The sequence below is a fragment of the Papio anubis genome, chromosome 12 (genome assembly GCF_008728515.1).
Source record: "Papio anubis isolate 15944 chromosome 12, Panubis1.0, whole genome shotgun sequence".
In the NCBI taxonomy this organism is placed as follows: Eukaryota; Metazoa; Chordata; class Mammalia; order Primates; family Cercopithecidae; genus Papio; species Papio anubis.
In genome coordinates, this window is record NC_044987.1 from 15429875 (window position 1) to 15446979 (window position 17105).

At 51.1% G+C, this 17105-nt stretch overlaps 1 protein-coding gene across 4 annotated transcripts; it reads right to left on the minus strand.

The window, feature by feature from the left end:
* Positions 1–3170: 3170 nt before the first annotated feature.
* On the minus strand, positions 3171–14589 carry C2CD2L (C2CD2 like). Of its 4 annotated transcripts, XM_009187464.2 has the most exons (15): positions 12165–12276; positions 10906–11080; positions 10084–10179; positions 9603–9722; positions 9323–9433; positions 9112–9228; positions 8906–9017; positions 8651–8759; positions 7913–7977; positions 7696–7823; positions 7432–7606; positions 6593–6694; positions 6331–6467; positions 5954–6239; positions 3171–4255 (listed from the first exon to the last, which is right to left on the minus strand). In XM_009187464.2, the coding sequence occupies exons 2-15, from the start codon at positions 11071–11073 to the stop codon at positions 4044–4046; spliced, it is 1938 nt and encodes a 645-aa protein (XP_009185728.1). In that variant the 5' UTR covers positions 11074–11080; positions 12165–12276; the 3' UTR covers positions 3171–4043. The 4 variants fall into 4 exon arrangements, with proteins under 4 accessions (XP_009185728.1, XP_003910857.1, XP_009185726.1 ...); XM_003910808.4 differs by lacking the exon at positions 10906–11080 and having other exon boundaries at positions 12165–14588; XM_009187462.3 differs by lacking the exon at positions 10906–11080 and having other exon boundaries at positions 6331–6464; positions 12165–14587.
* Positions 14590–17105: the final 2516 nt, after the last annotated feature.

Consider the following 17105-nt stretch of genomic DNA (forward strand, 5'->3'; position numbering starts at 1 on the left):
TTTCTGTATCTTCTAATATAAAAATAAACCTCTATAATTTGTATAATCAGCAAACACATTAAATGTTCAATATATATAAAATAAAATTTTAAATGCCATTAAGATAGTAAAGTCATACTTGTGCATAAATTTTGGCTTTTGGTTTTAACAACAGTGAGTTGTAACTTGGTTCCTATTTTAAAATAGGGTTTTGCCGGGCGCTGTGGCTCATGCGTGTAGTCCCAGCACTTTGGGAGGCCGAGGAGGGTAGATCATGAGGTCAGGAGCTTCAAACCAGCCTGGCTAACATGGCAAAACCCCATCTCTACTAAAAATACAAAAACTAGCCAGGTGTGGTGGTGGGCACCTGTAGTCCTAGCTACTCAGGAGGCTGAAGCAGGAAAATCGCTTGAACCCAGGAGGCAGAGGTTGCAGTGAGCCAAAATCACACCCCTGCACTCCAGCCTGGGCAACAGAGAGAGACACTGTCTAAAAAAAAAAAAAAAAAAAAAAAAAAAAAAAGTTTTAAAAAATGTAATTCAAAAGTAACAGAATATATCTTACCAACTTTATTCATTCAAAAATGCATATAGTAGTACTTCATGAAATGCCAACCTCATTTTAATTCAGATTTGCTTCACTGAAAATAGCTTTTAGCTTTATTTAGCAATTTTATGAAGAAAAAGTTCATTCACAGAGCTGTGTAAACTCAAACATAGGTTACAGAGCAAAAATTTCAGGATTGCTCTGGGATCCATATATATGTTTCCAAAATTTAAAGCAGTGTCATGCTGTCTAGCATAGTTTACTTCTATCTCAATCTGCTTCTCTTGAAAACAAGCCACAATTTTGGCTGGGTAATTCAGACATATCCCGAGATTTGTTCTTTAAAAGCTGCCACAAAAACTGAAAGCATAATTCATACTCATTAAAAGCTGTGGATCTCTTCTGAAAGTGTGAAATGGATTAAGTTGATGAAAATATGTTTCGTATTTTTTTCATTCATTTAAAAATTCCCTATTTTTGAAACGTGATCAGGCTCTTCTTCACTAAAATATGTCATTCCATGGAACTCTGGGCAGCTCAGCACTGGAAGCTCAATACAGATTCCAGTTGCCATCTACTCAGTCCCCAGGTCTTGTAGAAATCTGAATACCTGTTCTTCCATCAACAAAAGTTTCTTGTGCAATCACAAGTTCATTGTGTTTGGCTGTTCTGTCATACTGGTAGAAAAACTGTTCCTCTGTGAACCACTAGAGTTACATTTCTTAGATTAGGGGAAACAGCTTGAAAAATCTCTTTGAATTTTCATGACCTAGAATTGAACATTTCACTATATAAAAATCAGCCAAATTGATGTGTCCATCAATGGAGGATTGGATAAAGAAAATGTAGCGAATGTAGTGAGTGATAAAATGCAGTTTATAAACTCCAACTTGACTTTAATAAATTAAATTCCAAGCTATCACACAGCAATGGACATCATGATCATCTCCCAACACACACACACACACACACACACACACACACACAGTGGAATACTACTCAGCCATAAAAAAGAATGAAATCATGTGTTTTCCAGCAACATGGATGGAACCAGAGGCCATTATCCTCAATGAAATAACTCAAGAAACAGAAAGTCAAATATGGCATATTCTCACTTATAAGTGGGAGCTAAATAATGGGTATACATGGACATACAGAGCGGAATAAAAGACATCGGAGACTATGAAAGATGAGAAGGTGGGAGGAGGGTGGGGGCTGAAAAACTACCTATTGGGTATGATGTTCACTATTTGGGCGATGCATACGCTAAAAAAAGCCCAAACTTCACCCCTATGCATGCAATAAGTGCATGTAAGAAACCTGCACTAGGCCGGGCGCGGTGGCTCACGCCTGTAATCTCAGCACTTTAGGAGGCTGAGGTGGGTGGATCACTTGAGGTCAGGAGTTTGAGACCACCCTGGCCAACATAGTGAAACCCTGGCTCTACTAAAAATCCAGAAATTAGCCGGGTGTGGTAGCATGTGCCTGTAATCCCAGATACTCGGGAGGCTGAGGCAGGAGAATCGCTTGAACCGGGGAGGCGGAGGTTGCAGTGAGCCACGATCGCACCACTGCACTTCAGCCTGGGAGACAGAGTGAGACCCTGTCTCAAAAAAAAAAAAGAAACCTGCACTTGTGCCCCCAAATATATAAAACTAAATTAATTGAAAAAAAAACCAAATATCTATACTCTCCGTTCTTCCCAGATATCTCATATTTGGTTAACAGTGTGGACAGGAGCATGGGGAACAGTAACAATTTCCACATGTTATCTACCCAAAGGCATGTGCCCTAAACACCCTGAGATGTAGGTAGTCATAGGATGTCAAGGCTGGAAGTGAACTGAATGATTATCCAGGTCACCCTTATTTTAGAGATGAGGAAGTTGAGGTCCCCAAAGGAGAAGTCGCTTGCTCAAGATCTCTTGGTTTGTTTGTGGCAGACTCAGTTTTCTTGCTTCCTGGTCCTGCATTCTGCCCAATATCCTGTAGCAGCTTACCTGGTTCAAATCCTGTATAAGATCCCAAGCACAGGAACCAGGGACACAAGAGTTTGCTAGGATCTATCAATCCCTGAAATTTGCCCACATTTCAGAATGAGAGCTTTTCTATGTTGAAACACTGCTAAGACTTCCCCCTCCCAGTTTCTTCTGAGGCAACAGTTAACACTTACTCAGCACTTCATTTACTTCTCATCCACAGCCAAATGATAGCTATGATGATTGAAGTTCCCATTTTACAGATGAGAAAACTGAGGCACTTAAGAGGTTACATAACTTGCCCAAGGTCACACAAGTAATTAGAGGAGCTGGGACTCAAACCCAGGCAGGCAGTCTAGTTACAGGGTCCAAGCTCTGATCTCCATTACATCCTAGAAGGAGGAGCGTGTTCCAGAAAGGGGAATGAAGACTAAGCTGTACTAGTCGATTGACTTTTTTGCTACAATTTCACACTCCAGAGCCTTCTGTCTCTTCCATCCTTTCTCTGCACGCCCCTTCTTCCCTGCAGGAACTTCTTAGCAGATCCACAATGTGTGTCATCTACCCAACCTCATTATCCGGGCCCCTGTCTCTCATCCTCCCACACCATCCATGTCACAGCCTGGCTGCCTACTGCCTTTCAAAGGATAACCAGTTGTCCAGTTTATAAATTCCAATTTGACTTTAATAAATTAAATTCCAAGCCATCACACAGCAATGGACATCATCATCGTCTCCCAACACACAGAGGTGCAGCCTTGCGTGGCTCCATCATCACAGTCTTTAAATAAAGCCCCTAAAGCCATCTCTCTGGGGAAGGCTTCCCAGCAAGCTCCCGGCTCCCTCCTTCCCACAGAGCCACTGCTCACAGAGAAGGCATCAAGTACAAAAAACGGTAATAAAGGGGGAGGGAGGGATGAGGAGCAGGAAGGGAGGCAGAAAGGTGGGGAGTACCTGCCCCCCATCCCAGGCCGGCCCTGCTGTCTGTGAGCTGCCAACATTCTCAGAGGCAGACACTGGTGCTGGTCTGAGTGGGGACCTGAGGGAGGTGTGGGAGCCCCATCCTGAAGGGAATTACCCACCCCCTGGGACAGAAAAGAAGGGTCACCTAGGAGAGATGCCCTCTATCATCTGTTCACGGAGGGTCCTAAGCCACACATATAAATAGAAAAGAGAATAAATAAGGGAGGAAGGGTCAGCTGAAGAGCTGAGCACCCTGGGACTCCACTCAGGGACCAGGCTCAGCAGGAGGCAAACGCTTCTGGGGAATGCCCACACATGCCAGACAGGGCCCTTCTCTCCCTCCCAGCCACCAGTCCCTCGTCTATGTCCTCGGCAACGGGTGCCCACCTCTCATGTGCTTCCCGTTCCAAATATCCTTCCAACCGGCCCCGTGGTCCAGGGTGGACAGGGCTTCCTGGAACCCAGAGGACTTTCCTGGCCCAGGCGCTGGAGATCCAGGAAGGGGTATGGAAGGGGAGGTGGGGAATGGGCTAAGAGAACTTGTGCCCTTTCCTAGCTCAGGAAGTAAGGAAGGTCCTCAGAGCTGGGGGCTGGGGTTACCATTGGCCTTGGGTTTGGATTTGAAGGAAAAGCGCTTGATAAGGCGGCGAGAAAAGCTGCCGGCCTTCTTTCGGACACTGGGCGTGGCCGTTGCGTTGGAGAGGTCATCGTGTGATTGGCTCAGGCCAGCTTCCTTCTGTCGAGGCCTCCGGCGGAAAATGAGCTTAGTGCCGCTGCGCAGGAAACTCACTGCAGGGGAAGAGGGGAAACTAAGGCAGAGAGGGGCACGGGGTGGGGTGAGACGGGGGCAGAGACATGACCGAGAATGGAGGGATCGAGGATGTGGACAGGATCAGTCCCGTGGCCCAGAAGCCAGGCTTCCTCAGGAAAAAAAGGCAGAAACATACTTCTCCAAAAGGCTTCGTGGAAAAAAAGAAAAAAGAAAACGAAAGCATAAACAAACATGTGCTTTATCCTTCCTGAGGCAAAAATCGTGGTACTTGTGGAGATCTGTGTACACTCCTAACTCTGCCCGCAAAAGAGTTATCACAGGGCTGGCTGCTTTGTGAGGACAAACTGGGATTGGGCCTCTTTCCTATGGGAAGACAAAAGCTACCAGAAGGTACTCCCAAAAGCCTATAAATCATGAAGGGAAAGGTGGGTTAACACTGACTTGTTAATCGAATTCCAGGCTGTGAGCAGGAAGTGGTGCATCTAGAAACTTCAAAGAGGTAAATTCAGAATCAGTATAATGAGCAAGGTGCTCACCCAGCAGGCTTTGGAGGTAGAAACCTCATTATCTCAAGAAGTGATGCAGGCTTAAAAAATAGATCCATCCATGGTTGATAGTCTCACTGGTAGAGGAATGAAGATGTTTTAGGGTGAGCCTCTCAACTTTTAAAGTTAGAAGAACTACCACCACTGGTCACAGCCTGTCTTGCTGCCAGAAGGAAAATCCAAGGGTTGGCCTGGGGTAGGATTTCTTATACTCATGGGGGAGAGGGTGCAGAATGAAAGGGAAGAATTTTTTTTTTTTTTTTTTCTTTTTGAGACGGAGTCTCACTCTGTCACCCAGGCTGGAGGGCAGTGTCATGATCTCGGCTCACTGCAACCTCCACCCCACCGCTTCAAGCAATTCTCCTGCCTCAGCCTCCCGAGTAGCTGGGAATACAGGCGCCTGCCACCACACCTGGCTAATTTTTGTATTTTTAGTAGAGACGGGGTTTCCCCATGTTGGCCAGGCTGGTCTTGACCTCCTGACCTCGTGATCCACCCACTTTGGCCTCCCAAAGTGCTAGGATTACAGGCATGAGCCACTGCGCCAAACCACGGAAAATTTTTTTTTTTTTTTTTTTTTTTTGAGACAGGGTCTTACTCTGTCACCCAGGCTGGAGTGCAATGGCACAATCATGGCTCACTGCCTCAACCTCCTTGAACCTCAACCTCCCAGGCTCAAGGAATCCTCCCACCTCAGCCCCTTGAGTAGCTGAGATTACAGGTGTGTGCCACTGTGCCCAGGCAATTTATTGTATTTTTAGTAGAGACAGGGTCTTGCCATGTTGCCCAGGCTAGTCTTGAACTCCTGTACTCAGGTAATCCGCCTGCCTCGGCCTCCCAAAGTGCCAGCGTGAGCCACTACGCCCTGCCTGGGAATAAATTTTTATAATTTTTTTTTAAAGGGCAGGAAAACTGGCACTTAGACTCAGGAAGAAAGAACAATGGAGGTAAAGGGAAATAATCTGGCATCCCTTCCTATCACAAGCATGTCAGATCTAGGCCAGGAACCAAGGCACCAAGTTCCCTCCTCTAGGCTAGCTTGGCTGAACTAGGCTGGGAACTCCGGCTGTCTCTTAGGGGAGAAGAGAAGGCACGTTGGCTTGAGGTCCCTCAGGTCATGATATGTGAATAAAAGAAGAGATGAGGGGCACCCTGCCAACGTCCCCCTACCTTTGTGATCCTTGAGGCTGCGGGTCTCCAGGGCACCAGTGGACCCCGTTTCTGACTCAACGTCATCCACAGATGGCCTCTCAGAAATATCTGAACGGGTTGTCTCGTCTGCTTCCTGGACACTTGTAGGACTGGAGAGGGCATCTAGGGGTCCTGGAGACATGGCTGGTGGGTCTGAGGGAGGTGAAGAGGGACCTCCACTGGTCCCTGCATCATCCTGCATTGTGGCTTCCAGGGATGCCGCATAGCCCAGGGATAGTGCCAGCTCGTCCTGAGCAATGGGCACCTGGCAGGAGGGACGAGTTTAAATGGGCAGGAGTAACCGACTCATTAGGGCTTTCTCCCCATCCCAGCTCCTCTCCCCAGAGCCCAGTTACCTTGGAAACACCAGAGATGATGAGAGTGCTGCGCTTGGTGGGTGTCTTCTTGGCCGCCCGCCCGCTGGGCTCTGTCAGCTGGCGAATCGCTGTCTCTGCTACAGGGTCCAAGCCGTTGGAAAGGTGGCTGTCCCCTGCTGGGAGTGCAAAGGATGGATAACCTGACTTTTCCCTGGCTCTTTCTTGGATTGGAACTCAGAGTACTTTTTGATGCTGGGGCACCAGGGCCAACCCATACTCATGCACCCCATTCCCCACTCACGGCTGCTGCTATGGGAGGCATTGCTGGGGCCACTGCTCTCACTCAGCACAGTCGTCGTCTTCTCGGTCACCTCCACCTTGGACGGGGAGCGGGAGGGGGAGTCTGGTGGGTGGGGGAGGGTCAGTGAGCTGGGAGGTGCTTCAGAGTGGCCCCCACCCCTACTGTCTTTGTTGAGATGCAGACTTTGGGTGACTCAGAGGGCAAGAATGATTGAGGGGTGATTAATCACAAGGGTGATTAAGAAGATGCTGTGGGGACTAAAAGACACCCCAGGAGCTAATGGGAGTGTAGGAAAGTGCCATGGGGCCTGCTGAGGGTGTGGGGAGATGCTATGAAAATATGGAGGGGGGACAGTGGGGGTACTGGGGTCCCCTGAGGTTGGGGCAATTCCATGGGGGCCCCTATAATGGCCAAAGTACCATGGGGGCCCACTGAGTGGGGCAGAAATGCCACAGAGGCCTCTGGGTTTGCTGGAGGAACCCAGGGGGTACTGGAGGGCTGAGGGTAGCAGGATGGATTTATAGTCAGCTAGGGCTAAGGACACCTGTGAAAAGCCAGAGGGGAAGCTGGAAGGTGGGAGTACAACAGTCCTGTGTAAGGAGGGGCACGAGGATCCAGAAGGGTGGTAGAGTGAGAGGAATTGCTGAGGAAATGGCAGAAGGTAAGAGAAAGTTTGAAAGAGACAAAGATTGGGAGGAAGATGTGGTAGGACCGGAATGGAATATCTGAAAACAGGGGGAGTTGGAATTAAGGCTTTCTCTCCTCTTTCACTGTCCCGCCTTGGGTCTGCAGTCCCAGGCCCCTGGTTAGAGCTGGGCTCCCAGGCTCCTTCTCTTTACCTAATTTGCCATCTATACGGGGCCGGGACTGGACGGTGGTGACTGTGGTGACAATGGTGCCATCGGGCATGATGGTCCGGTCAAGCTCAATCTTCTTGGTAGGTGTGATGCTGGGGCGTGGAGTGGAGGAGGTGGGAGTACCCAGGTTCCGGGGAGAGCCCTCGTCGTACTGAAGCTGCCCAGGGGTGGGAGAGGGAAGAGGCAGAGCCTCAGAGACTGCCCATCCCCTGTGTCCTCCCACTGCCCCAGGGGTCAGCTTCTTACCTCCACTGCCATGGTGGCTGCTGGTCCCAGGGCTTTCCCTGGCCCTGGGGTGAGTGGGCACACCTGTCTTCGAGAAAGTGGTCTGGAGGGGGAGCCCACAGGCAGTGTGGCCTGGCCTAGGAGTTCGGCTGGGGAAAGGGATGGCACTATGAGCTGGGCCCATGGCCAGGCTCCACTCTGCACCCACCCAGGGGTGCCCCTCCTGCCCCTCACTCACTGTCTCCACAGCTGCTGCTCCTCAGCACTTTGAGGGTCAGCTCCCGGCTCTGGGGGCCCAGATCCCTGTGGGACAAGAGGAGATGGGGCAGGAAGGGGAAGATTAGCAAGCTGAACCCACACTTGAGTGGATCACAGGCCAGAGGCAGAGAGCTGTGTACATAAATAAAATGGCACAAATGCTCCAATTCCAAATTCTCTCCCATCCCAAGAGAAAGGGACAGGGCCTGAGTGGGAACCATGCTCCTCAGCTGTGCATTCAAATCCTCCCTGGCCCTGCTCCTCCTGTCTTGCCAGTCTCTCAGTTGCAAGCCACCCTCTTTCATTTGCTCCAGCTCTTCCCTCTGCCGAGAATACTTTCACACTCTGATGAAATCCTACTGTTGCTCTAAAGTGTAGTTTAAATGCCATCTCCTCCATGAAGCCTACTCTGATCCTTATTCCCTCATGGGAATTAATCTCCCCCCGACCTAGGCACTGCAGTGACACATTATATAAACCTCAACTGGAGTGGTTATGCCATCTTCTTTGTTTATACCCGTCTCTGCCTCAAGCTTGTCATTGACCCAGGGGTGGGGGTCAAGTCTGTATCCCTAAGACCCACGCCAGGACCTGGCATACAATAGGGGCTCACACCAAAGGCTACTGAAAACAAGAGCTGATTCCTGCAAGGGCTGTGCTGGAAAGGTTTGATCCTTTCTGCCGTGGAGCATGGGGTCGGGGCAGGGTTACTCCTTACAGTGCCAGGTCTTCTGTCCACTCCACCTCGGGTCCAGCCCTCGCAGGCTTGGTCCACTTCTGCTGCATGGGGTTGTCAAGTTCAGCTACACAGCACAGTTCCTCGGTGCCTGGGAGGAACCAGAAGTTAGAAGATGCTCAGATCAAAGATGGAAAGTCAATGCAGAATAAAGAGGCTGCACCCTTGGCAGAGGGGCAGAGAGCACCTGCAACCAGCCATAGCCTTGGCAGTCCCGCAGCCACTTCTAGCTCTCACCTTCCAGCTCATTTCCCAAGTGAGATGCCCGAAGCTGCCGTAGGAATAACCGGGTAGGTCTGGGAATGGCTGGCTGAGCCTGGGGCAACATGGGTGGCTTCTCACTGGGTACCTAAGAATAGAAGAAGGTCCAAAGAGCAAGAATCCTGACATAGCACGCTGGGGACAAGGTGCATGCAAATCTTTTGCTTTGGGTGCCAACTCACCAGGCCTCCTGGGGCAGAGCACGCCCTGAGGTTGACCATCATGGCTGGCTGGGTGCTGACTATGGCATCCTTGATCAGTTCCTCAATTGTGGAGAGCTCTACTTGTTCCTCACCTCTCTGTAGAGAGGAGAAGGGAACAACAACGAGGTGGATCCCCCACCTCTGCCTCCCTCCCTGTTCTGCCTCTTCTCTGCCACCCCTGCCTCCTTACCTCCCTGGCCTGCAGCTTGGGAAGCACCGTTAGGCTGAGATCTGGGCGATCAGTGAAGGCCCATGATATGAGCAGCCCCTCACCAGGGATTTCTTCCAGGTTGACTTCCAACTACGGACAGGAACAAAGTGACTGGACTGACTTGCCCCATTTCCCCAAGGACTCCTAATTCCTGAGGACCCTCCCTTCCTGAATTCCATCCCAGAGAGGAAACAAATGGAAGAAGCCGAGCCAATGGAACCGCCCCCTGCCCAACTCAGTTTCCCACATCCCCTTCTACCTGTGTTGGTGGCAGTGTCAGAGTGACGTGGTAGGTCTCCATGGAGACAGCAGCGGGGGACTGCTGGGTCACAGAGACTGGGAACCGCACCTCCTCAGCAGAGAGCTGGCAACGCAGCACCTGAGACCGGCGAGGTGGGTCAGATGTGGGGGAAGGGTGCTCGCCCTGCTTTGTCCTGCCCTATAATAGTTCAGCAGACCCCTCCCCACTTCCATTTTCCTAGGGACTTCATGTTTTCAGGATCATAACTCCCTAAAAGAATCAGATAAACGCCAAAGACTCCCCTCCCCAGAAAAATGCAGATAAACACACATCCAACATTTTGCGCATAACTTCAATGGGATTCTCAGACTTCCTGAAGTCAATCCTTAGATCCAAAAGGCATTCACAGACTCCAGGTTAAGAACCTCTGGACTAAAGGGAGCCCTTGGGATCAGTCCTTTTTGGACCTCAAAGACAGCAGTGCCCATCAGACCCTTACCATGGTATGCTCAGATTGGTCTACGCAGGTCACATGACTGATGCTGGCTCTGGGTGGGAGTTGGGGCACCTCCTCAAAGGCGATTTGGATGGAGCTCTGAAGGAGTAATGTGGGCACAGGATCAGGTTTCTGGAGCTGCCCCCACAGGGCTGGCCTGCTCAGTTGCTGGCTGGACTCTGCCACTGCGGAGGCCTCAGCTGCAGGCTGGCTTCTGGCCCCTCCTTGGCTCAGGGCTTTAGGACAGGAGGTAGTCCCCTCAAAGCCTGCCTCTCCAGGGGCCTGTAGCTGCTAGGAGCCACTGAGCAATGGGGAGTTAGTCCACCTCAGAGACTAGATCACCTTGAGCTGAAGACCCTGGCTTCCTCCTGGAATACCAGGAGCTTCCTTCTTCTTCTCGCCACCATCCCTTTCATCCCCTACCCTACACCTAAAACACGTGTACATAGAAAAAAGTTAAGGTGCTGGTTGCCACCTATATATAATAGCTGGGCAGAGAGGGAAAGGGCTAAGCCACGGGTAAAGGTGGTAGAGCCACCTTGTCCAAGATAAGAGCTGGAGAAATGAAGCTAAGCCTTCTTCCAAATAAATAGGATGTGGAAGCTCAAGAGTATGATGCTTCATATTCTTGGAGATGAAGACTAGCATGGCCTTGGGGATCTGTACCGGGGGACTGGGAAAAGATACAAGCTCAGAGGACTCAAGAGTCCAGGGGCCTGGCTAATTCCTCAAGGCAGATAGCAGGAAGGTATTAGAGAGCAGAAAGCTGCTTAGATCTCAAAAGAGCTGCTCCCTAATTCTTCCACAGTAATGGAAGCAACCTACCGCAGCCCCACCTGGATGGAGAGCAGTGTGGACACAGAATTGAGGAAGGAGCACAGAATTGGCTGGCAACTCTTCCTTGGGTCTTGAGATGGAGGAAACAAATCCACAGGGTTCATTTGCCTGGCAAACCAGGGGAAGCCAACTCCTTTGCTCTGGTAGCTGTCTCATTCAAAGGCTAGGCCAAGGAAGATGGGGAGACAGATGCTTGAAACCTCAATCTCCCCACCCTCTGCAAGGGAGGCCAATGTCCAGCTGAGTCAGCTATCCTGGGGAGTTGCTTCTGACTGAGGGACAAGGTACAGGGAGAGTTGGATGAAGAGGTGGGTGCAAGGTATTAACTGACAGATGCCATCTGGCTTTCAGCCCGCCAGCTGGACAGAGGAAATAGAGCAATTTCTTGTGGCCATTTCTGTTTCCAGGCATCTGGGGAACTAGTAAGGTAAAGCCTCCAAATTCATAGTGACTGGAAATAGAGAACCCTCTGAGCAAGGAGCTGATGGACTGTGAGAGCAAGGAGAGATTGCTGGGCCAGGATGGGAGGGAGCTCCAGAAAAGAGAGACTTCTACCTCCCACCTTATCTCCGTCTCATGACCACGCTTCCTGCCCCACTTCCTGGGAGGCCAGATGCCCATGGTGCAATGGGAGGAAGTAGGCTGGACTGGTTTGTGACTGACCCTCAAGGGGCAGCTGCAAGCTCATCTACTGGTAAGGGCACTGTCAATCTGTTCTCCACCTGAACACTCCCCCACCCCCCAAAGAACCACAGGCCAGCATGGAGGATGTGTTTGACTGTAGCAGTGAAATTACTGTGGGGTAGGGGAGTGATTCAGGCTCTTTGGGGATCTGCCCGACCACACCAGGGATTTGGGGCATGAAATGTTAAATGGGTGTGGTGGCATGAGAAGCAGGCAAATTCCTTCTGCAGGTGCACCTGTCTCCCACGCCCCAACACAACCAGCACCCAGGCAAGGCGGAAGTGCCCTCAAGCACAGGGATTAGCGTTGCTATGAGAACAGCAACTTGTGCATGGGTTTGGAGCCAGAGTACCTTGCCCACAGAAATGGAGGTCTGGGAACCCAGTTGGATTTCTACAACCCCCAGCCTTAGCGGCACCCTTTTCTCTGATCCGGGAGAGGAAGAGAAGCCATAGGGTTCCCCCGTTAATGCCCACCCCCAAGTGGCCTCCTAGCAGGAGCAGTCAGTCCCTCCCCTGGAAGGAAAGGCTGAAGGGACCACCCAAGCGCTTGGTCCAACTCACCCCGTTCCTGCAGGCCTGCTCGTTCAGCGCTCGCACCCAAGCCCGCTGCCAGTTCTCCCGGAAAGACTTGAAGGCGAAGAGTGACGCCAGGAGGCCCCGGACTCCTGGCTCCTCGGCGGCGCCAGCCCGAGTCGCCCGCAGCCTCAGCAGCGAGCGCCACACGCCCAGCTCCCGTAGGGAACCCGCGGGTTCCCCCGCTAAGGCGGGTCCCGGGCCCCGGTTCCCGCGGGCCCGTGCCAGCCACAAGCCCCGGGCATATTGCAGCAGCCAGGCGAACACCGTGAGCAGCGAGGCTGCGAAGAGGATCAGGAGGGCCACCCAGCCCACGTCCCGCTGCCCCCAGCCCGGATCCATGCTCCGCGCGGGCTCCGGTCCCGGTCCCGGCTGAGGCTCAGCCGCTACCCCGGGGGAGCATGGCCCGGGCTGGCCGCGGGGCGGGGGCGGGCTCCCCCGGGGCTGGGCGCGCGGGGTCGGGGGCTCTCCGCGGTTGAGTGCCCAGGACTAGTGTATGCCACAGAGCGAGGAGAGGAGGTCCTCGGGGGTCGCGACGCCGGGGTCTCTGTCTCCGTGGTCCGGGTCCCTTGTAGCTTGGTCAGCAGTCGGACCCTAGTTAGTCGCCGGCCAGTGCCCGACTCCTCCCACCGCGCGGGCCCCGCCGGACCCGGTAGAGGACTGGTCTGCAAAGACGCTGGGGCTCGCGGGCCGGCACCGGCTCCGGGAGGGCTGCGTGCGCAGAGCTGACACTGACAACACCGCCGGCGCCCCGCCCCCACCCGCCCTTAAAGGAGCCGCACCCGCGCCGGGCGGGGCCACGACAGCCTGGCGCTCCCTCGCTGGAGGAGGGCGGGAGGGCGAGCAGCCAGCGGAGGAGGTTCTGGGGTTGAAAATAGGCGGGATCTTTGATCACCTCGCCCCATCTTGCTATCGCGGTGCTCCCACACTCAGCTCAAGGCAAGAGTAACTTCACTTACCTAAGATCCTGCCTTTGCTTTCCCCTGTGTTTGTTAGATTTCCACAGGTCGGACGCCTGTGAGGTTAAGAAGGAGTTGACCCCTGTGGAAATCACCGCCCCCTTCTCCCAACACCCCCAGACTCAGCGACTTCTAGCTTCCCATTTCCTGGGGGAAGCGAGGCCCAGGGTAAGAAGGTGCAGAACATCCCTCCCAGATAGAAGTGTCTGGCAGAGGTTCAGCTGATGTCAACAGAGAGAAAGCAGAACTTGAAGCTGGGAGAGGTTGAGAGTAGAACGCCGAATTTTGAATTCCCCCCACCATCATCACCCTCCTTCCTCTTGGAGCTTGGACCCAGAAACAGCCCCATTAACCTACTTGCCCGTGTAGGTTTGTTCTGGAGATTCCCAAGCCCAGGCTGTGTGTCTGTTTTTAAAAATAATATATTTCCATAGTAACAGCTCCTGCCTATAGAGCACGTGCAGAGGGGGTGGTAATGACAGGGGAGCTGGCAATGTAACACTGGACTGAATAGATTCAGCCACAAGACCTTGCACTCCAAGTATGTGATATCCCAACAAGCTCCCAAGAAATGGTGCTGTAGGTACACTGCCCAACCTCTGGCCTCAGGAGCCAGCTTTTCCTAGACTCAAGGAGTTGATTCAACCTCTACAGGACTGGGGCTCATCAATGCTTGCTGAGGACAGGGGAAGGAAATACCTGCAAAAGGATTCAAAGGAATCCTGTGGGAATTCACTTTCTCCCAAGAGCCCCTTCTTCATACATGTGGGAAGGTCTTTGGCACACAGTCCCTTTCTTAAAGAGGTAGGATGGAAAGGTGTTAAGTATCTTTCTCCCAAACCCAAATAGTTGTCCGAGGAATGAGCACATGAAAATAAGAGAATAAACAATGCCTTCTAAAGTGTGAGGTTGCAGGGCTAGGTAGAACCTGACAGGTCAGCAACAGGTTTGTCTAAGCCAGAGGAGGTGGTGGGGTAGGCTGGGCCTCCCTGGATTTCCCTGTAAGAAATGATGGGGAGAGGTGGGGATGAATGAAGTAACCTCCTGTGGCCTGCCCATGTACTGTCACTGGACTGCCAAATCAGTGGAGATTCCTAGAGTCTGGGTTTCTAATCTCAAAGGGAGGAGAAGGCATGAAATCAAGGGAGGAGAGAACTCAGGGCCAGAACCCAGGGATGCAGGAGGAAGCTGTCAGTGGGGAGAGCAGCTAGGGTTTAGGGGAGCAGGTTATGCAGGAAGTTGTCCAGGTAGAAGGTTTCCCTATGAAGACCCTCTTCCCCCAAGAATCCTTCAGGAACCCTCAGAACCCCAGTGATCTCCATTCTCCGACTTCTTTGATTTATTCCCTTAACTTCTCCACTGAGTGCTTGGTCCTATGCTGCCAGACACTGCTTCACAATTCAGTCTTACATGAGTCTCCCTAGTTAGTCCTCCCTCTTTTTTTTTTTTTTTTTCTTTTTTTGAGACAGAGTCACTGTTGCCAAGACTGGTGTGCAGTGGCGAGATCTCATCTCACTGCAACCTCCACCTCCTAGGTTCGAGTGATTCTCCTGCCTCAGCCTCCCAAGTAGTTGGGACTATAGGCATGAGCCATCATGCCTGGCTAATTTTTGTTATTTTTAGTAGAGACAGGGTTTCACCATGTTGGCCAGGCTGATCTCGAACTCCTGACCTCAGGTGATCCTCCCGCCACTGCACCCAGCCTAGCCCTCCCTCTTTCATCCATTACTTGGACATCTAGCACTTACTTCATTCTGCCTTAGAGTCTAGCTGATTGTTTATATGTCTGCTTTTTCCATTCATCAGGAAGCTGCCTAGGGGTGGGAACCATGTCTTAGTCATATCTCTTCCCTCAAATTCAACCAAGATGCTCTAAATATGCTGAGGTAGACTCCTTGGGGACAAGCAACTATAATTATATCAGTTTGTATCCTCCACCGTACTGAAGAGCTTCCTATGCACATAGTAGGGATTAACAAACTTTGTAATTTTAAGAAGTCTAGCCAGGCGCGGTGGCTCACGCCTGTAATCCCAGCACTTTGGGAGGCTGGGGCGGGCGGATCATGAGGTCAGGAGATCGAGACTATCCTGGCTAACATGGTGAAACCCTGTCTCTACTAAAAATACAAAAATTAGCCAGGCGTGTTGGCGGGTGCCTGTAGTCCCAGCTACTAGGGAGGCTGAGGCAGGAGAATGGTGTGAACCTGGGAGGCGGAGGTTGCAGTGAGCTGAGATGGCGCCACTGCACTCCAGCCTGGGCTACTCCGTCTCAAAAAAAAAAAGGGGGGACTAACAGAAGAGAATTTCTATGCCATTTCTGTCTTTTGAAATATCATTCATGCCATACCAGTGGAATGGGAAATCCTGGGGCTTGCTTTTAATTAACAACTTTTTTTCTAGACTAAGAGGAGAGGTGGGAGGAAAAGGAAAAAGAGTGATTCAGCTGTCTGGACAGAGCCACAGATAGAGTCCTGCAAGTGTCACAGCCCCAGACTATCCAGAGGGGTCTCATTGTCTTTGTGGCACTATGAAACATTTTTGGGACAGGCTTTGTCTAGCAATCAGATTTAGTGGATTGACCTTGCTCATTGGGAGCCACTCAGGGCTACTTAGAAGAGATGTGCATCTCAAACACTGTCTGCTCAGTCCAGGGCCACTGACAAGTCAGCTGGTCTGTGAATTCTAGGGCCTGCGTCAGCATTCAAGAAAATGCTTTGAACTTTTACCAGGAAAGGCACACAACTTTAAGTGAAGCCAAAAATCATGTGTTTGTTTGTTTCTCCTTCTGATTAGTCTGATAATCAACTGGGCCTTTACCATCATGGGAACAAAAATACTCAGATTATCTGACAAGCATCTTAGTAACCATTTTCTGATGGTAACTTGTATATGTGATGATGAATCCTTAGTATCTCTTGTCTTTGATTATGTCCTCCCGCCCTCCCCAGGAGGGTGATGGTAGGGAGGGCTAATGATCTCTGGAGAAGAAAGAGACAAAGCTTCCCAATACCAGGCTGGGAAGGAAGATTTATTAGGATTGGCCTCCTAATAAAAAAGGAAATAGATACAGACTGGCTCTCAGACCTCCAGGGAGTCTCAGTATACTCATCATCAACAGGATAACTGAATGCTGCCTCCTCTGGGATCCCACAAGCTCCTCCTTTCCACCTGCTTCTGGCGTCTCACTGTCGCCGCCTGTGAAAGGTCCTTCTACTCTTATAATCTACTGAAATGATACTTCTCTTCCTCAAGACCACTTACTGTGGTCACAACTGATTGCTCCCTCCATATGCACCTCAGTGCTTCTTTCAGACTCAGCCTCATTACGTGTGATGATGCCTTCCTTGTACACAGATGTCTGTGTTCCTAGCCCCATGGGGACACCCTGTGGAAGAGAAAACACTTGCCTCCTGGGAGTTTCTAGTTCAAGAGGGGCACACGTGCATACACATAACACACACACAGAAAAATAACAGCAGTGGGATAAGTACTGAAAATCTGGTGGAATACTAGCAAGTAAATTATGAGAATGTATGTATTTTATCTGGGTTTTTGTTGTTAATTAGAGCCATTTTCAAGTAGAAAAGCCATTTCACATCTGAGTTTGTCTGTTTGTTCGTTTGCTTGTTTTGAGACAGTTTCCCTCTGTTGCCCAGGCTAGGGTGCAGTGGCATGATTTCGGCTCACTGCAACCTCTATATCCTGGGTTGAAGCGATCCTTCTGCCTCAGCCTCCTGAGTAGCTGGGATTACGGGCATGTGCCACCACGCCCGGCTAATTTTTGTATTTTCAGTAGAGATGGGGTTTCACCATGTTGGTCAGGCTGGTCTTGAACTCCTGACCTCAAGTGAGCCACCCACCTTCGCCTCCCAAAGTGCTGGGATTACAGACATGAGCCACCACGCCCGGCCTCACATTTGATTTTGAGGGAAGGAAGGAACTATCTTCGGCTTAAAAAGAGTCAACATGA